The sequence below is a fragment of the Xyrauchen texanus genome, chromosome 7 (genome assembly GCF_025860055.1).
Source record: "Xyrauchen texanus isolate HMW12.3.18 chromosome 7, RBS_HiC_50CHRs, whole genome shotgun sequence".
Taxonomy (NCBI): domain Eukaryota; kingdom Metazoa; phylum Chordata; class Actinopteri; order Cypriniformes; family Catostomidae; genus Xyrauchen; species Xyrauchen texanus.
The window spans coordinates 21,871,010-21,892,704 of NC_068282.1; the positions used below are offsets into that span (position 1 = coordinate 21,871,010).

Genomic DNA, 21,695 nt, shown 5'->3' on the forward strand with positions numbered 1-21,695 from the left:
TAAATTATGAGATAATTAAAATGTTTGGGTGAACTTCTCCTTTAAATCCCCCACCCGGTTTCTTCAATGCTCCATTAATGTCACAAAAAGTAATCATGTAGTCCCAACTCAAATGGATTACACATTTTTTACACATTAAAATGGATTAAGAACACTTCTACTTTACACATTAAAATGGATAGAACAATTAAATCAAGCTGTGACAAAATGTTCTAGAAAAGTAAATTCAACAAGCAGCAAAAAATTACTTTTTGAGTGTAAATTAATATTTGTTTACTATTTAAAATATGTTTACTATTTTGCACATTATTCCAAAAAGGCAACATTTTGGGCTTACCTCTCCATTGAGAAAACAGTATAACAGAGCCACAACAAAACCCTAGAAAAACAGTGAAAAAGTCTCAATAAATGTGGATGATAAACAATCCTAGTACACTTTTAAAAGCGGATACAAACAGTTGTTATTTTAAGGGGTTATTTCTACTTGATCTAACCTTAAAAAAATACTTATGTTGATGTAACCTAATGAAGTCAGACTAAATATAACAAATATAACATAGGCCTAATTATTTCTGACTTGAATAAAACCAGTTATTTTAGATGAGAATGCTACAAGTAGACATACAATCTCATCAAACTTTATTTTATCTTGCTCAAAAAGCCACTTTCTCAGTTTTTAATATCATAAGGTTATGAACCTACACTGGTGTAATGGAGGTAATACTATGGTGCTGGTTTAGTGTTGCAATCGCTGTGGGGAATTGATTAAAATGCACAGTTTCCAATTTGATCTTTAATTCCAACTTAATTGTTAAACTTTTTGGATAGAGATGTGGTTCTATAGAAAGGCACAACAACAATATGTGACAGGTCTCTAACTTTCTTTGTGGAAATCCGCCATGTTTTATTTACAGTAGGCAGGCTGGTGATAGTCAAATAATTAGGCACAAACCTACAATAATAGCCAGCCAACCTCAGGAAATGTCTCAACTGCTTTTTGGTCTTAGGTCTTGGGCAGGTTGCAATTGCTGCAGTTTTATCAAATTGGGGCCACACCTGCCCATGCCCCATGTGGAAGTCAAGATCCCATACTTCCACCTGCCCAACTGCGCAGGGTTTTTAGGTTTGCCATGAGTCCCTCTTGTCTCACTGACCTCAGGGCAGCCCTCAGATGCTGCAGGTGCTGCTGCCAATCATTCCTGTAAATAATGATATCATCCAGATAGGCAGCGGCTAATGCAGCATGCAGTCTGAGGATTCGGTCCACGAGTTGCTGAAACGTCACCGGGGCCCCAAACAAACCAAACTGAAGCATCACGAATTGATGTAATACGAATGGTGTGGAAAAGGCTGTCTTTCATGGAACATGTCGAATAAAAGTGAGCCGCGCCTAACTGATTGAGCAGTTCATCAATCTGAGGTGTTGGATATGCATACAATTTCTGCACACAGAAACGGACAGAGCCATCACTCTTCGGGACCAGCACCACCGGGCTATCCTAGTCACTGAGGGATTCTTTTATTACTCCCATATCTATGGAATTACGATTGTGTCAATAATAATGAATGTAACTTTATAAAACTGAACGTAACTTTATAAAACTGAACGTAACTTTTTCAGAAACTATCAAAAATATTCCATTACAAAAGAAGAAAAACACAATTAAAATGAAAAAAAAATGAATTCAGTCGCACGAATTTAACAGGCTCTTCAAATATGCTTCATTTTTTGTTAAGTTTTTCAAAGATTCGTTTTCGCAAATCGTGTATTCTGAATACGTTGCCACAGATTTCGCTTACGCTTCGCAGTTTTTCGTTTGCTGTTTTGAGACAAATCTCTCGTGGGGGTGGGCTTAACAGTGATCTACTCTGATTGGATAGTGAGCGTTTGATGGACAGGCGCGCATATTGGAAAGCTCTCGCGGTGATTTGTAGTTATGCAATACGTCGTGCTTTGTTGTATTACTTACTAACAATATGTAAATAATATTTGACCTATAATTATATAATTTAATATTATATGAGACCTTCGATCGTCTAATAATTGTCTTCGATCAGTCTGTAAAGATGAGCTCTCAGGAGAGACACGGAGCGGCATCATCTTCCTCCTCCTCTTGTACTTCAAGGCAGCTTCAAGTAAGTTCGTGTTACTGAAGTAACCAATAACATCGATAAAAGTTTTATTCATGTAACATTACAGTGTGCAACAGTTCTGGCTTTATTTTGCAAATTTATTGTTATTTATTGCCCCTAGACAGGACCCCGGCAGTGTTGGCACATCAACTTCTAGAGTTGTTGGCTGTATCTCCTGCCCTACGGAGGTTTCTCCCACTAATACGGGGAAAGCACGTCTTGATCCGTTCAGACATCAACGCGACGGTAGCGTACATAAATTGCCAAGGTGGCGTGCGCTCTCATCATATGTCACAACTTGCCCACCATCTCCTCCTTTGGAGTCAGCCGCGACTCAGGTTGCTGCATGCCACTCACATCGCTGGCAATCGCAACACAATGGCGGCCGCGCTGTCATGGCAGGTTTCAACCAGCGGAGAGTGGAGGCTCCACTCCCAGGTGGTCCAGCTGATATGGGACCAATTCAGCAAGACACAAATAGATCTCTTTGCCTCCCAAGACAACTCCCACTGCCCGTCTGGTACTCCCTGACAGGAGCTCCTCTCGTGACAGATGTGCTGGCACACAGCTGGCCCCGGGAGCTGCGCAAGGTCGCATTTCCGCCAGTGAGCCTTCTTGCACCGGTGCTGTGCAAGATCAGGGAGGACGAGGGAAAGGTCATCCTGGTGCCCCCTTACTGGCCCACCCGGGCCCAGTTCTCGGATCTTATGCTCCTCGTGACAGCACCTCCCTGGAAAATTCCTGTGAGGAAGGCATTCCTCGTCTGGAATAACATTTCACTGACGGCTCTTCGGTATTAACAGTACAGTTGTATCCTCCTTTTCTCAGTGGCAAGGCCACATGCCTTCTCGCTGCGTAAAATCTGGGGACCGTGGATTATTCTACGTTCCCAGATCTAGATTAAAGCATAGAGTTTATCGAGACTTTGCCAGCCCTAAGATCTGGAACAGTCTGCCAGCTGATATCAGAACTTTGAAATCAGAATTTCATTTGCTTTTAACTTAATTTGATACCTTGGCTTGTGTGTTTTCATTTTCTTTTCTTTTTTTACCTGTCCATTATTTGTCTGATTTTATTGCCCTGCATAGCACTGTACAGCACTTTGGTTAACGTCGGTTGTTTTTAAATGTGCTCAAAAATAAACGTTGACTTGACATGACATATGGTCCTCAGCCAGCTGGATTGCCCCATCCAGTGATGACAGTTGGTGGCACTGGACACACTCCGCTGTCCCTTTCGGTAGCCAGGCGATGAACAGTTCCAGTACCACCAGACCGAATACATCATCTGGGTCACATTCTTCAGCCAGCAGCCACCATCGGCAGGCGTCACAGAGTTGTTTTTACGAGTGTGAATGGGTGGCCATGCTCGCCAGGCGTCCGTGAGTGAAAGTGTTTGCCGATGTTGTTCTGGGCTGCGACCGACCCGTTGCAGGATGGCCTTCCTCAAGTCCTCATACACCAGGAGGTTGGCTGCAGGAAGTTGTTGGGCTGCGAGTTGGGCTTCCCTGTACAACAGCGGCAGTAGGCTGACCACTCACTGGGTGCTCGGCAACTTCCACGCTTCGGCCGTTTACTCAAAAAAAGCCTCCGGGTCATACTGAGGTCCCATCTTGGTCAGCATGATGTGCTGCATGGCCATGGGTAGCCCGGGTCATGGCTGATGGCCTCTGCTGGTGTACGAAACTCTGTAGCACCTGCCGGTCCTCTGCTTAGCCTGGAACAGCGTAGTTCAAGCAGAGCTTGATGTTGGGCTTGGTGGATGCCGGTGAGGGTCTTGACTACATCGGCCAGCAACTAGTACTTCATGACGCCGTTTCTTCCTCCTAATCTTGGGTTTCGGCACCAATATGACAGGTCTCTAGCTTTCTTTAAGGAGGAAGCGGGAGCCGGCTTCATCCAATGCAAAACTGTAATTTCTCCACTTTTCAGTGACACACAAGGGTTTGCTTTTTAGCATAAAAAAACACACAGAACACTCTGCATGCAGATTGCTCAAATTAACAGTAAATAAACATTGATAATATAGTGATGACAAATCTTATGCAAACAGCTTAATAGTTATAAAATAATATATTCTGCAATGCAACTATCCAAAACAGAAAATACTATTCAAGAATCTTAACTATAGGTAGCAGTTATAAGTTTAAGAACGACAATTTACCACACCTCTTAAAAAAATAGCAACAACAACAAATATTGCTTCACATACATTACTTGTATTAAACTTATGCAATATAAACAATATTTAGGGATAACAACTGATGACAGTTTATGGCGACAGACTGAAGTTAACAAAAATGCTGAGTCATCAGACATGAGCAGCTTCGATTAAATTACTTGAATGAGATGCATAAACCCATTTTCTCCATATAAGATGCATATAGTCACAATGATAACGATTATGTTCACTTACAGTTTATTACACGCACAAATAAAAAAATACAGTTAAATGTGAAATGTGATAATGCGCTCTAACTATCTCAATCAAAGACGATTACCTGGTGCCCTCTGCAGGACGGTCTGATAATGTCCTTCAGAACAACTAGAAAAAATGTTAACCTAAATGTGCTTCATGTGGTATCATCTAAATAATTGGTTTTATTAAACTCAAAACTATTATTTTACATCACTGAATCAACCTTAATACATTAGGTTACTTTTTAGGGTTAGATCAGGTACAGTACAAATAGCTGCAAGTTATATGTTATTTAAAAAATCACAAGATTTTTATTCCATCTACAGTGCACAAGCACACCCGACTACTACATCTTCAATGAGCATTTTCATATATCTATTGTGAACTAAGTAGATTTTGCACCTGAAAGGGACCCAGTCCAAGCTCAAGGAAGTGGCGAGCATTCTCTCCTGTGTTCTCTGGCAAGAAGGCAAACACCATATAGTGCATGCCAAACAGAGGAATTAGGAAAAGAGTAGACTTGGCCAGTCTCCTACAAGTAAACATACAGTAAAGTTTGTATTACTTCAGATCTGAATCAAACAATGCACTGGCATGACTATGACTAGACTAACACTTTCAATTCATTAAATTGTAAACGATAATAGAACTGTAATTAATTTTGCAGCATGTTTGCACTTTGTAGATTTCAGATACTGAGACATTAACCAATTATCTGTGCCTAACCAGACATTGACACTTATTTATATTAATTAGAAACCATTTGCATTGAGTGTGTGTCCTTAAGGCCTTACATGAAGTGGCTGGTATCATTGCCTCCCATTCCCGGAGACTTTAGCTTCTGCACAAGAATCCGGATCACATTTATGAAGATGAAGAAATTAATCTAGATCAGACAAAGCAAGAATGAGTCAACAGAACATCATAATTACATAGAGTTGATTTATTGTGGATAAACTGGAAAAACAATATTTAAAGTTAAATGCTACTTAAGCTCTAATGATTATAGCATCTATGGAAGTTGTGGCCTATCGGTTACAACAGAAAAAAAAAATCACTCCATTCAAAAAACAAAACAAATGAAAAACATCTAAATATTGCTATCTTAAGTTGGATTTAACACAGAGTAATCCCTTGAATATTGATAATATTGATTGATCACTGTTTTGAAACTCTACCAGGAGTTATGTTAGGACATACCAGGAGAGACACTGTCATTGGTCCTTTAATGATCCACCAAATGTAAGCTATGTCTGTATCATCCCAGCACCTACAATGTTCAGAATATATGTATTTTTTTAATGAGTGCATGGAATATGCAACTGTAGAAATTCACGAGCTCTGCATATTTATTATTAATCACAAAATATATATATTCCCACCCCTTATATTTTAGTTTATTACATAATCTGGTTAATCTACTACTGCTTTCACCAACCAATTAGAGTAGAACTCTCATAATTTAAAAACAAATTCCACAGATTTCTCCTTAAAATTAGCACAATTCTGTACAAAATGTAATACAAAATCTGTGTTGGTTTCTTTACAAAGCAGAATTGCACAATAGTTATTATCAGAAAAGGTGGCAAGTTTGTCTACAGAAGTTGTTTAGATCAAGACTGACTTACCCTCTGTTGTCAAAAAATATTCTTGCCAGAACCCAGATGGTCAGTATTACTGCAGGTAGACCTACAGTATAGGATAAAAAAGGCAGCTGAATCACATAAGTAAAATGTAATTAATGACATAATGGTTTTAAAAATGGTATACAATTGTAAAACATGTTTTTTACTATGCCAAATCTTTGTTACCAATTTGTTTTATATATCTTTTTTATGTATAAATAAATTGGTAAAAGTAAAGTGGGTGAGCTTTACAGTTGTGAACATACAGAGACAAATTAAACCTCCTTTCATTTGGGTCCATTAAATCAAAGAGAATATATTTGAGGCTAATGTTATAATGATATATCTGCAATAATATATTTTTTTACATCCAGCTGCAATTACCTATGGTTAATGGTTGTGTGATTTAGATCTTGAGAGAAGCTATTATCAGCAAAACTGTTTATCCATTGTTTGCCTACAGGTGTCAGAATTACTACAGAAGTCCACATAATCATATACAACCACACTATCTGCAGCCCACAGGATATCCTTGTACATTTTCACAGGAACTGGTCAGAGGAGGACTGAGGGACTAAGAAACATCCCAGACACAAAATATTATGGATTTTAAGAGTACATTGCTCTGAAAAGTATTTGCCCCATCCTGATTTCTTCTGTTTTTGTGTATATCTCATAATAAATTGTTTCAAAATTCGGTAACACTTTAGAATATTGTATCATACTTAATGCATAACTAATAAGGAATTACTGCAGAACTTAAGTCACTACTATTGAAGATGTGTTAACTAATCGGTATGTAATAGCATTTTATAGTTGTGTTAAGTAACAATTAGCTCATCAATAACTATTGAATTCAGTCATGCCTCCTGATTAACTACTTTCAATTATCTACTAATTCAGCTTCAGGAGAAATAACTATTGAGTAACTACTAATGAACTGTCAATTCATTACAATTACAATAATATAATAACAATTAGCCATTACAATATTCAGGTCGTGGCCCTTTCTTCTTCCTTCTAATGTTATTATTACTATCGTGGAATTACTACACTCCCAAAATGAGTCATTACAGTGAATTTATTAGTTTTGGACTGTATTTTTGTGAGTGTGGTCTGTAATCAGAAATCAACAACGGAATGGAACCCCATCCCCACTATAAGTGCCTAGCCAACTTATCTCAGGTAGGTTTATGATTTATATACAGTATAGTGTGTGTGTCTCTTGTTTTCCTCAGCACATATCACATTACATTTGGGTAAATTATTCTTGTATGTAAGGCAATGACTGAGGGGAAGGGAACATACAGGGAACCCCTGAGTAATTAATAAAGAATTACCACATAATTATGAGGGAATTACTTACAACCTGGAACAGTATTCTAAAGTGAAATTACAGGGAACCCATGATTATTTAATACAGAATTACCAGATAATCATTCATTAATGGGGTTCCCTGTATTTTCACTTTAGGATACTGTTCCAGGTTGTAACTCAGGGGTTCCCTGTATGTTCCCTTCCCCTCAGTCATTGCCTTACATACAGGAATAATTAACCCAAATGTAAAGACAATAGGGCAGACAGAGAAGGATCATGACATTTAGTAACTAAGGGAGTGGTGGTGGTGTAGTGGTCTAAGCACATAACTGGTAATCTGGTAATCAGAAAGACACTGGTTCGAGCCCCACAGCCACCACCATTGTGTCCTTGAGCAAGGCACTTAACTCCAGGTTGCTCCAGGGGGATTGTCCCTGTAATAATTGCACTGTAAGTCGCTTTGGATAAAAGCGTCTGCCAAATGCATAAATGTAAATGTAAGGGGGAAAATCATTTTTCACACAGGCCCATTTGGTATTGGATAACATTTTTGCTTCAATAAATAGCATTAACATGTAAAAACAGTATTTTGTGTTTCCTGTCTGTCACTCACTTCAACGTTGTGTCGAGTGAAGCGACACTAGGGGACTTCTTTGAAGGCCTCTGTTACCTCTGAACTTGAGAAAAGGCCAATGAGAAATTGGCAGACAGAATTTGCATATCCCTCCCACGGACATACGGGTATAAAAGGAGGGAATCATGCATCTGTCCATTCAGATTTCTTCTTCAGTGCCGAGCGGATATGCGATCAGCGAAATGAGATCATTTACTGTTCCACTCACCTCTGCAGAGCTTACGATGTTGGATCCTACGGCGCATATCAGTGGCTTTCTTCTTCTCTGCACGCCAGTGCAGCTTTGCCCCTGGGCGCTTCAACAGTGCTGCTAAAAGAGAATATTTATAAAATCATTTATTTTCTCTTAATGAGAAAATACATTGGCTGGCGTTGAACATCCTTTTCAGGACGTGTCTTTATAAAGATGCCCTACCGCCCCGTGTAGTTCCTGTATGGGGTCGATTTCTCTCCGCTCCTGACGGGCACAGGTGCTGCCTCGTGTGTCTGGGCAGCGATCATATTGATGCGGCGTGTGTGGACGGTCCGTGTTCTCACTACGAGAACCTCACCATGGCAATGTTGCAGTCGCAGATTTCCTTCTTAAGAAGGAACGCCACTCCAGCCGTCCCCCTGCATCGCTCCTAATTCCCACGGGATTGAGGACGACCCGGCTGGCAATGGGGATAATTTGGGGATGGTAGTAGGCTCGGTTTCACCGGGTAGATCCCCAAGAACCACCCACCACCCGGCACTCTCGTTGACTTCTGTCCAAACTCGAAGTGAGTGCGACTCGACCCATGGCCAGTCTGTTTACTCCCTTGAGCCCCCCAAGCTGGACGATGAGTTCGCTGCTGCATCAGAGAATGTTCCAGCGTCTGAAGTGAAAGACTCGACTGGACTGCCGCCTTCGGGTCTGAGGCTGATGCCCAGATGGCCGACATGCTTATCCGGGCTGCCATCAGTGTGAGGCTGGACTGGAACCCTCCGTCCTCCCAACAGCCTTCACGGCTAGACAATTGGTTCCCCAAGTCCGGGCGCTGCTCACAGCCATGCCCCCCTCACGGTTCCTTTCGTCCATGATGAGCTGATGAGGTCATGGAGGGCACCCTTCACTGCCCGCAACCAACCTCCTCGCTCATCCACTCTCACTATCCTCGATGGCGGGGTGGCCCACGGGTACTCGGAGGTCCCCAAGGTGGACAGAGCGATTGCGATCCACCTGTGTCCCGAGAACGCCGGCACCTGGCGGGATCGCCCAGTGCTCCCTTCCAAGACCTTTAGGATGACGTCGTCACTGACTGCCAAAGCCTACAGAGCCACTGGACAGGCTGCTTCTGCCCTGCATGCCATGGCCCTCCTGCAAGTTCACCAGGCCAAGGCACTCACAGATCCTGACCCCAATGTGTTGCATGAACTGCACTCTGCGACACCATTGACGACTTTGCCCAGCAGTTCTCAGCATTGAAGAAACAGATGGAGGCCATTTCCCACATCATGCCCCACTGCCATACCAGCGCGTTCATCTCCCGAACGTCCTCAAGGACCCGGAAGGTCCCAAGCTCCAGATCGCGACCCTTTTACTCAAAGACGCGATAGAGCCTGTCCCTCCAGCCGAGATGAAGAAGGGTTTCTACAGCACTTACTTTATCGTATCCATGAAAGGAGGTGCCGTACGTCCGATCTTGGACTTAAGATTTTTAACAGGGCCTTACACAAACTTCCGTTCAAAATGCTCATGTAAAGACACATTCTAACTTGCGTGGAGCATTAAGATTGGTTCGCAGCAGTAGACCAGAAGGATGCGTACCTCCACATCTCTATCTTGCCTCGACATCAGCCCTTCCTAAGGTTTGTGTTCGACGGCCAGGCGTATCAATACAAAGTCCTCCCCTTCGGCATGTCCCTGTCCCCTCGCATCTCCTCAGGTCACAGAGGCAGCCCTTGCCCCGCTAAGGGAAGTTGGCATTTCCCTACTCAATTTTCTCATCAACTGGCTCATCTTAGCCCACTCTCGAGTCACTATGGGCCCACAGGGACAGGTGCTCAGTTTGCTAAAACAATTCCAGAGGCTCCTGGGTCATATGGCATCCTCCGTGGTGGTCGTGCCACTGGAGTTGAAGCATATGAGACCACTGGATTCAGAATCGAGTCCCGAGATGGACATGGCACCTTGTCACTTACCGTGTGTTAATCACCCCCGCCTGCTGCCAGACTTTCAACCCCTGCACAGACCTTTGTTTTCTGCAGACAGGAGTCCCCATACAGCAGGTGTCCCTGTGCGTTCTGGTTACCACAGACGCCTCCAAACCTGGACGGGGGCCCAGGTTGGGTTGGCACATGCCAAGAGTTGCTGGCTGTAATCCTTGCTCTGCTGATGTTTCTCGTTATATGTCACAACTTGCCCACCTTCTCCTCCTTTGGAGCCAGCAACGACTCAGGTTGTTGCGTACCACTCACATCCTGGTCAATCTCAACATGGCAGCGGACACGCTGTCATGACAAGGTAGGCTCAGCGGAGAGTGGAGACTCCACCCCCAGAAGGCCAGCTGATTTGGGAGCGGTTTGGCAAAGCACAGATAGACCTGTTCGCTTCCCAAGAGACTTCCCATTGCCCGCTCTGGTACTCCCTAGCGGAGTCTCCCCTCTGGACAGACGCGCTGGCACACAGCTGGCCCCAAGGGCTGCGCAAATACGCATTTCCCCCAGTGAGCCAACTTGCAGGGGTGCTGTGCAAGGTCAGGGAGGATGAGGAACAAGTCACTCTGGTGGCCCCCTACTGGCCCACACAGACTTGGTTCTCGGATCTCATGCTCCTCGAGACAGCCCCTCCCTGGCGAATTGCCCTGAGGAAGGACCTTCATTCTCAGGAACGAGGCTCTCTGGCATCCACACCCAGACCTCTAAAACCTCCACGTCTGGCCCCTGGATGGGATGTGGAAGATCTAAGTGGCCTACCACCTGCTGTCGTAGACACGATCAATCAAGCCAGAGCTCCCTCTACCAGGAAACTTTACGCCCTAAAGTGGCTATTGTTCGCAAATTGGTGTTCTTCCCGATCTGAAGACCCACAGAGATGTGCAGTCGGGTCAGTGCTCTTGTTTCTGCAAAAGAGATTGGAGGGGAGGCTGTCCCCCTCCACCTTAAACGTTTATGTAGCTGCCATATCGGCTCACCGTGATGCATTCGGTGGTAAGTCCCTAGGAAAGCACGATCTGATTATCATGTTCCTTAGAGGTGCCCGGAGGCTGAACCCTCCCAGGCCATGCCTGTTCCCTTCATGGGATCTCTCCATGGTCCTTTCAGGCCTTGACAGACCCCCCTTCGAGCAGCTAGAATCAGTCGAGTTCAAAGCCCTCTCCTTGAAGACGGCCCTCCTGATCGCGCTCACTTCTATCAAGATGGTTTGCGACAGGCGAGCGTTCCCTGTCAGCAACACCTGTCTGGAGTTTGGTCCGGCAAACACCCATGTCGTCCTAAGACCGAAACTGGGCTACTTGACCAAGGTTCCTACAACTCTCTTCAGGGACCAGGAAGTGAACCTGCAAGCACTGCCCCGGGAGGGTGAACCACACGCAGAGCTTTATATGTTCTGAGCAGCTCTTTGTCTGCTTTGGTGGACAGCGGAAAGGGAACGCTGTTTCCAAACAGAGGCTTTCCCTCTGGATCGTTGATGCCATCGCATTGGCCGATTATGCCCAGGCCGTGCCCGCCCCCTTGCGTGTTTGAGCACACTCGACATGAAGTGTGGCATCCTCATGGGCACTGGCCAACAGCACCTACCTAGCAGACATATGCAGAGCAGCGGGCTGGGCAACACCCAATACCTTTACAAGATTCTTCAATCTCAGGGTTGAGTCGGTCTCATCCTGGGTTCTCTCAGGTCCGAGCATGTAGAACTCGGGAATACGGAACATCTGACCGGGTGTTCCGCTTGCACATAGTGCCTTTTCCCTCCACTAAGGTGATCACGTGCACTCTTCTCCCCAGGAGAGTCCACTAGATTCGCACTCCCTGGATGTTCTTCCTCCCTAGCCCTCTGGTCTGCAAATTCAATGGTGGAATTCCCCGACCTGACCCACTAGGGTTACTAAAATTATTCTGTACTGGAATAGGTGCTCCACAGGATGGGTCCTTGTGGATAAATCGCCCTATGTGTATTTTCCGTGTTACGGTCCCCCTACAGGCGGACCCGCATCTCCCTTGGGCAGTCCCCATCCCCCCCCGGTCGCTGTGTTTGTAGCAAGTCCTCCCTCGCAGCAGGTAGAATCTACCTCCACGGCGCCATTCCCACATGTGGCCTGAAAACTCATGTGACGTATTTCGCTGCTCTTTACCTCCCCCCAGCCTGGACAGGTGGTGGTCTCCACGGGGTCTTTTCCCCATGAAATAATAGGAGTTGGAAAAGAACGCCTTCCCCAATGCGTGTTATAGCGTTAAGATGGCCCCAGCCATCTTTTGCGAGAAACACAGAGAGAGAAAAGGCGCGGCTGGTACGGCCTGCTCCCATGCTTGGCACGTTGCTTTATTACCCCCTTCAGGCTGCCAGGAACCTAAAAAGTTTATGATGATTTTATGGGGTGTTGGGGAAGGGTATGTGCAGTCTGATGCAGCCTGACGCTTTGGCACGCAACTGCCTACCCACACCTGCATCAGCAGCACAAGTACACAGTTCAGTGCATGGCATGATTGAATAGGGACCCTAGTGTCACTTCACTCGACACAACGTCGATGTGAATGACAGACTGGGAACATCTAGGTTACTGTTGTAACCTCCGTTCCCTGATGGAGGGAAAGAGACGTTGTGTCCCCCTGGCCACGACGCTGAACCGAACCACTGCTATGGCTGAACCTTACTCTCGGCTCCTCAGTGCAAAACCTGAATGGACAGACGATGATTCCCTCCTTTTATACCAGTATGTCCAGAGGAGGGACATGCAAATTCTGTCTGCCAATTTCCCATTGGACTTTTCTCAAGTTCAGAGGTAACCGAGGCCTTCAAATAAGTCCCCTAGTGTCGCTTCACTTGAATTCCATCAGGGAATGGAGGTTACAACAGTAATCTAGACGTTTACATAGATTGCCATTGTTTTATGTTAGATTTTGTAGATTTTTTTTAAACAATTTAGTATTAGATATACACAAAAACAGAAGAAATCAGAATGGGGGTAAATACTTTTTCACCGCATTGTATATAAAGTTCCATTCAGGAAATGTAAATCACCCCAGATAATTATTTCTTTCTCTCACATTTTTTCAAGTTTGTAGCTGTCACTAATCATAAGCATGAGAAATACACTCACGGTAAAGTATGTATTAAAAGTAAAAGTCTAATCAGTAGCCAAACAACAAACAGCGATGACAGATTAAAATTCTTGGCTATTATAAGACACTAGTTTGTTTGTTTGTTTTGTTGAATAACTTATTATTGTACCCACTTACCCCAACCAATAAGGATGTACCACCAGAAATACTTCTTCTGTGAGACAAAAGTAAGAGCTAGAAGTGTCTGTAGATACATCCCCTCTACGAGCAGCCAAAAATAGTTAGCCAGGATACTGAACTGGAAAAAAGCCACTGCTGCCTTGCATGCAGTCTGAGGAGAAAGACATTCATGTTATTAGATGTTGCAACATTTCATCAAGATGTAAGTTCTTGTAAGACATTTTGGTAACACTTTACAATAAGTTTCCATTTGTTAACTTTAATAAACAACATAAATTAACATGAACTAACAATGAACAATACTTTTACTGCATTTAATAATCTTGGTTAATGTTAATTTCAACATATAGTAATACATTTTTTAATTAAAAGTTGTATATGTTAACATTAGTTAATGCACTATGAATTAACATAAACTAATAATGAACAATTCTATTTTTATTAATTAGCATTAACCAAGATTAATAAATGCTGTAAAAATATATTAATAATTATTAGTTCATGTTACCTAATGCATTAACTAATGTTAACTAATGGAACCTTATTGGAAAGCGTTACTGACATTTCTTACACAGAAGATACAAGACCATAGAGGAAAAAGTACAAATTGTACTGCAATTACCATAGCACATCCAAAATGAAATGTCTTTCATTGTTTACCCACCCTCATGTTGTTCCAAACCTGTATGATTTTTTTTTCCATAGAACACAAAATGAGATGTTAGGAAGAATGTTAGTCTCAGTAACAGTTTTCTTTTATTGCATCTTTTATCCATACAGTGGTGACTGATGATGTACTTCTTACTAACAGCTCCTTTTGTAAATAATGCAAAAAAATAAAAAAATAAATAAAAAAGGGAGTTTTGTTTTGAACATCTTGATGCTGATTAAATTATGACAGAAATTTGCTTTTTGAATAAACTATTCCTTTTAAAATTAGACTTTAAGTGGCAAGAAGAACCACAATGCGCAAAATACAAGATCTATGAATTGCAAACAAAAGATTGGTACTACTGCAAGTGCAAAACAGATGCTTAGACATTTCAACATAATAAGACAAGCATTTGAGACAAAAGTAGTGCTGATTAGAAACACAGCACAAATACAATCGTAACGCAAGTTTGTGGGGGGAAGATGAGGCTACTGTATAGGAGGTGGTTTTTTATTTCAAAGGAGGTCTTTGGGAGGCAGATCTTGAAAAGTATGTCTTAAGGCACTGGTGAGTCGGCTGTTCTATTATTGACAGGGTCGAGGATACAGACTATTCTCAACCAAAAGAAATAAAGAAGTGAAGCTGTGTCTGTATTCTGAAGGAAACTGACGTAAGGCTCTGAAAGTGCATTACTGTTGTAGGTGGATGCTGCATGTCATGCATTTTGACATAATAAGTTTACAGGCCACAAGGCTGATGGGGAATTTCAGCTCTAGTGCAGTACTTTGACATGTTGATTAGGGGCTCTCTTGGATCAGAATGATGCCATAGCATGCTCATTTACAAAAAAGCACACAATACAATTAATGGATTATACACCGGAAAAACTTCTACAGAAACTACACTGTAAAAGTGGTAACCTGCAATTGATACAGGAGCTTTTTTATCTTTTGAAATTACTTTTGTTGGTGTAATATAATGTATTCAGGTTGATTCAGTGATATTAAATAATATTTTGTACTAAAAATGTGTGTCTTTTGTGTTTATCAAAGGTTGTTTACATTTCCAGTGGAGCGATGAATCTTTTTTCTTCAGAACTATATTGTATATTTTTTTTTCATTCTGTCTCTACAGCATATTTTCAGCTTTATTGTGAAGTTACTTTTATTCATTCTATTTTGTTGTTTGATATTGTACAGTGTGCACAGTCTAGGGCACAGTCTGAACACATGACCTGTAGGGTGATACATTTTAACATTTGTTTTACATAGCCAACTACATTTAAATGCTTTTCCAGGTATGACCTAGAAAACGCGGTAGCATGTTGCACTTAATTGTGATGCGAAGTACCTTAGTACCAGTCCTGAAGAGCAAGCTAGTCGACACGTGATGCAAAAGACTCACAGAAGCAGCACTTAGCAACGTGAATGCTTCAGCAATTGCGTTTTTCATCTCACATTTGCTTTTATTATATTATCGGTTAGTGTGAGGTTTTAAATTTGTAGTAAAAAGGTGATTGATTTGATTGATTTAAAACTCTATAGAGCATTAACCTTCATCTCACAATGGCGCTTTATGACACTATCGGTTAGTTTTAGGAATAAAGTTTAGGGTAAGAATGTAGGTTTTTCTGATTTAAAACTCGATTGAGCGTTAATCTTAAAGAAGATAGTGCACCAAAAAATAAATATTCACTTATCATTTACTCACCCTAATGCCATCTCAGATGTGTATGACTTTCTATCTTCTTCTGAATACAAATTAAGATTTTTCGAAAAATATCTCAGCTCTGTAGGTCTATACAATGCAATTGAATGGTGGCCAGAATTTTGAAGGTCCAAATAGCATAAAAAGGCAGCATAAAAGTAATCCATATGACTCCAGTGTTTCCATAATGTCTGAAGCAATAAAATAGGTGTGGGTGAGTGGGTGCTTATAGTAAGTCCTTTTTTTACTATAAATATCCACTTTCATTTTACATTCTTCTTTTGTTTTTGGTGAGGAGAATTTATAGTAAAAAATAACTTAAATATTGAGTCATATGGATTATTTTTATGCTACCTTTATATGCTTTGTATACCTTCAAATTTCTGGCCACCACTCACTTGCATTGTATGGACCTACAGAGCTAAGATATTCTTTGAAAATCTTCGTTCATGTTCAGCAGAAGAAAGTCATACACATATATACATATGCATACATTTTCTATATTGCTTAAAATTTTTAAATGACTGCTGTCCAATTTGTGAATTTAGAGCCATTGGCCCTAGCACATAATCTGGTAAATCAATAATACTTGGTGATCATACCAAAGGAACATTAAAGGTCAGAATTATGCACATGTCCTTAAAGAAAATGTAAAGGTGTAAATTTTGTCTTTATTTCATCTTGAACTTACACTGACACCTAGCAGCTTTGATGCAACATAATTTAAAATCAATAGTTTTCAGTTTCAGATGCCATTGCAGAAATTAAGTATTCACAGTCAGCCATGATTATTAAATCAATAAGGGAAAGTGTCAAATTATATAATGGTTACTGAGATTAAGCGAATAGTATTCGGCTGGTCATGCAGCCCCCATGTGTGGACCCTCTCCATGTAGAATAAAACAGCTTTTATAAGGTTACTGATATGACTGGAGTTTTCATTTTAATGTGAGTGTTCATGATTGCCTACACATATCGTAAAATTACAATTCATGATTTTAGAAGTTAAACTTTTTTAACGAATTTTAACAAATTACTGAGTGCACCTTTAAATTAGAGCTGTCACATACATTAGGATGACAGGGGTGGTTTTGAAAATTGTCCTCTGCTTACTTTGCAGATGGACAGATAATAGGATTGTTACATAAATTTGATTAATAGTGCATGGAAATCATGGAAATTTGCTCAACCAATATCATACATCTGGTTGGGGCTATTTGTTTTTCTAAAGATACACATTTGTTTTGTAATTCCATTTGATGACTCTAATGGTGCAATAATTACACACGCATCACTTTTAAGTTCTGATAACGTATACAATGTATATAATTTATAGATCTGTCCGGTCATTATTTTTTATACAAATGGTGACAGTGGTGATCATGCGGCATAATGTCTGTAAAGTATCAATTCTGCATGAGTCTGTGACAGCTGGCGAGGCTCACTGATGACATGAGACAGTGGTCTAGATCCTCATCGGCAAAGAGCACTCCATCTTTGATGAAGATTGCACTGGCTCTCAGAATGAAGGAGGCAAACAGATTGATGTGGATGTAGTTTCTGGTGCAGTGGAACTTTCTGATAAGGGAGGAGGAAAATATGTTATACAATTTTCAAACAAAGTGTGACAAAACTTCCATTAATTAAAAGAAATATCAATAAGCTCTTAAAGGAATAGATCATCCAAAAATGTAAATGATGTTATCGTTTACTCACCCTCACTTTAAAACTGTAATGACAGGCGCATACAGAATATGAAAACTCCACGGATTTCCACAGAATTACATTATCTATCATTCATAGAAGTTCTACACATTCCCCGTCCCTTTATGTTTTCATCTACCAATAAAATAATAGTACTCTCAGCTCCATAACACATTGTTCCCCTTTTGTCACTCACTCGAAGTTGTGTCGATGTAGTGACACTAGGGGTTACTCTTGGGAAAGCCCAGTCTGTGCTGAATTGCCTGAACTTATCTAGGCAGCAAATCTCGGTCCCACTGAAATACTTTCAGAGGCTCCTGGGGCATATGGCATCCTCAGCAGGGGTCACGCCATTCGGGTTGATGCAAGTGAGACCGCTACAACTCTGGCTCCAGACCCGAGTCCTGAGGCACGCATGGTGCCGTGGCACACATCGTGTGGCTCTCACGCCTGCTGCTTGCCACCTTTTCAGCCCTTGGACCGACCTTGCATTCCTTCCGGCTGGAGTCCCCATACAGAAAGTGTCCAGGTGCGTCGTGGTTATGATGAACACCTCCAAGTCCGGCTGGGGTGCTGTGTGCAACTGGCATGCAGCTGCTGGCTCCTGGACATGACCTCTCCTGCATCGGCACATCAACTTCCTCGAGTTGCTGGCTGTACAGCTCGCCCTGCGAAGGCTTTTCCCGTTGATTCAGGGAAAGCACATGTTGGTCCAAATGGACAACACATCGACAGTAGCCTACATAACCGCCAAGGCCATCTCATGCTGCAACTCGCCCGTCGCCTCCTCCTCTGGAGTCAGCAGCGACTCAGGTCATTGCGTGCCACTCACATCCCGGGCCACTTCAATGTCACAGCAGATGCTCTGTCACAACAGGTAATGCTCAGGGGAGAGTGGAGACTCTGCCCTGATGGGAGGTCCCCTTGGTAAAGACGCACTGGCACACAGCTGGCCCTGAGGGCTATGCAAGTTATGCAAGTATGTTCCTGAGAGGCACCAGGATGTTGAAACTTCCTAGGCCACGCCTCTTTCAATCATGCAACCTCTCCATGGTCCTCTTGGGCCTACGGAGGGCCCCCTTCGAGCCCCTTGAGTCAGTCGAGCTAAAAGCTGTCTCTCTGAAGACTGCCCTCCTGACCGCGCTCACTTCCATCAAGAGGGTCGGGTACCTGCAAGCATTCTCTGTCAGTGAAGAGTGCCTAGAGATCGGTCCGGAAGACTCTCCCGTGATCCTGATATCACGACTAGGCTATATGCCCAAGGTTCCCAGGACCCCTTTTAGGGATCAGGTGGTGCCGGAGGATGCAGACTGAGCCTTATCGTTGCTGTGTCCGGTGCGTGCTTTGCAACATCTAATTGGACCGCATTTAATGAGCATTTAAAGGCCCCAGCCGAATCTAATTTTCTAAGTGGAGAGAAAGACTTGGAGAGAAAAGGCTGCGGCTGACGTGTCCTGCTCCTATACTGGATGCGTCCCCCCTACCCTCCCCTCAGGGTTGTGGGGAATCACACAATGTTTTGAGGCATCTGAGAGGGGCTTCGTGCAATCTGAATGCATGTATTCCTACGCTCATATTAGCTTGCCTACACCTGCATTGGCAGTTCACGTTACCAGTTCAGCCTTTGTGGCATTTCATATTGGGAACCCTGGTGTCACTACATCAACACAACGTCGAGTAAGTGACAGAAGAGGAATGTCTCGGTTACTGTCGTAACCTCAATTCCCTGATGGAGGGATAAAGACATTGTATCCCTCTTGCCACAGGGTGAACTGCACCGCTGTAATGTCCAGGACCTTGTCTCGCCTCCTCAGTGCAAAACCTGCATACCTGTCTTCCTTTTATACCCGTATGTTGGGGGGAGTGGCATGCAAATTCAACTCGCCAATTTCTCTTTGGTCTTTTCTCAAAGATCTGGAGGTGACTCAGGCTCCCAAGAGCGACCCCTAGTGTCACTACATTGACACAAATTCTCGTTCCATCCATCAGGGAACTGAGGTTACGACAGTAACCGAGTTCTGTTTAAATCATTTTTGCAAAATTCTACAGTTTTCCTCTCAAAATCAGTGCAGGAAATGCAACAAATGACTGTAGAATCTGTTTGGCCCTGCCTATGATTAAAACGTGAAATTTGGAAGAATATTCTAGCCACTATTTTCCATATAATTACAGTAAATTGGAATGGGTGCTTTCAACCTTTAAAATGAAAAAAAAAAAAAATTGTAAAACACTAAGAAATTATCAAGCATGTATGAATATGTTGTTCCGTAAAACTGCTGTGTTGTAGTCCATGTCTTCTGAAGCCATTCGATAACTTTTTGTGAGGAACCAAATTTTACATCAGTATACACTGAAAATCTTACCATCTGCTGTTTAACTCTCAAATTAAAAATGGCACCTTTTGATGCATTTATGGTGCTTTTTTATCCTTTGAAGCATCATTTGGGAATTTGGCCAGGATATTCTATCATGGGGTTTTTGAAACAACATAAAGGTGAGTAAATGATGACAAAATGTTCGTTTTTGGGTTATCTAAAGTTTGAATTGTGTTATTTTGGGTTAAATACACATTTAATAGTAAATATCAATGCTGTACCTGAAGGCCGTAAACACAAAGATGGCAGAGATCAAGGAAATCAGAGAGGTAGCATAGCCTGCAGTGTACACTTGCCTGAAAGTGGAAAAATATGTGGTCTGGAAAAAAGGGAAAAATGAAAAACAGAGAAAGATCATATATCATATCAGTTTTAGAGGAACTTTTGAGGTCTTTTCAAACTATCAATTTAATGTGCATCAACCTGTTTTTGAATTGCAACGCCTGCTGAAGTCCATGTAGTTAATTTAAGCAATTTTTGACATAGTGTGCTCTGCTTTTGATATGCAAAGTGTGCAGTCCAATTCAAGCAAGTGTATGTGAATGTCATCTGTGTGACGAGGCAGGCAAGGAATAAGGATCTAAACACAGCTTTATTAAACTGGAAAAACAAACAAGTAATCTCAGCACAAAAGGAAAACTTCTCAGGTTACATTGTTCCCTGAAAAAAGTTGAACGAGATGCTGCGATTTGCTAAGCGCTTTTGGGAACAATCCTGCATTGTGACCAGCCGTGAATATGTGTGTAACACATCAATGAATATTGACCGGAATTTATAGCCTCGGCTGGTGATGATCATTAGATGCACCTGTGGCCAGGCTATAAATAGACGCGTCACCAGCGTGTCGTCAGATATCTTTTTCTGAAGAGCAGTCCTGGGATGTCCCAGTGCGGCAAAGAAGCGCAGCATCTCGTTCCGCTTTTTTCAGGGAACAAGGGTTACACATGTAACCCGAGACGTTCCCTTTACAAAAAGCTTCACTACGATGCTGCGCTTTGCTAAGCGCTTTTGGGAACGCAATACCCACGGCGCCGCACTGGGGCTGTCTGGACCCCTACGGTTGTGACGTGTGCATGTCTGAGAACAGGAGAGTTCTCAGACATGAGCTTGAGATGTCGACTCAAGGACGTAAGAGCCCAGAGTAGCATAAACATTTAAACCATAAAATTTGACGAATGTGTGCGGAGAGGACCAGCCTGCCACATCACAAACTTGTTCAGACATGAGCTTGATATGTCGACTCAAGGACGTAAGAGCCCGGAGTAGCATGAACATCCAAACTATAAAATCTGATGAATGTGTGCGGAGAGGACCAGCCTGCCGCATCACAAACCTGCTGCAGAGGGACCCCTGTAGCCAAGGCTTTAGAGGAGGCGACCCCTCTGGTGGAGTGAGCCCTGACACCTACTGGCGAAGCTTGACCGTGCACCTCATAGGCCAGGGCAATAGCATCCCTCACCCAATGTGACATAGTCTGCTTGGTAGCAGCCGCCCTCCTGTTGCGGCCCCCATAGCAGACAAATAATTGCCCTGACTTACGCCACTGGCTAGTGCGGTGGACATAAGTCAGAAGGGCAAGGACTGGGCAGAGTCCGTGAAGTCTTTCCTGCTCTGGCGTTAAAACGGCGGGGAGCAGATGGCTTCCAAAGTGACAGGACGTAGTGTCGAAAAAGACACCTTAGGAAGGTAGTCAGGATGAGGATGCA

General features: G+C 42.7%; 1 protein-coding gene across 1 annotated transcript in view; it reads right to left on the reverse strand.

The window, feature by feature from the left end:
* LOC127646897 (vasoactive intestinal polypeptide receptor 1-like) overlaps positions 1–21,695 on the reverse strand; it is a 109,254-nt gene that overhangs the window by 3,822 nt on the left and 83,737 nt on the right. The window contains exons 5-12 of the mRNA XM_052130849.1: positions 20,211–20,308; positions 17,356–17,488; positions 13,549–13,702; positions 6,180–6,240; positions 5,752–5,821; positions 5,346–5,437; positions 4,954–5,083; positions 338–379 (exon numbers count right to left, since the gene is read on the reverse strand). Coding sequence (XP_051986809.1) covers positions 338–379; positions 4,954–5,083; positions 5,346–5,437; positions 5,752–5,821; positions 6,180–6,240; positions 13,549–13,702; positions 17,356–17,488; positions 20,211–20,308 — 780 coding nt within the window. The remainder of the gene's footprint in view (positions 1–337; positions 380–4,953; positions 5,084–5,345; positions 5,438–5,751; positions 5,822–6,179; positions 6,241–13,548; positions 13,703–17,355; positions 17,489–20,210; positions 20,309–21,695) is intronic.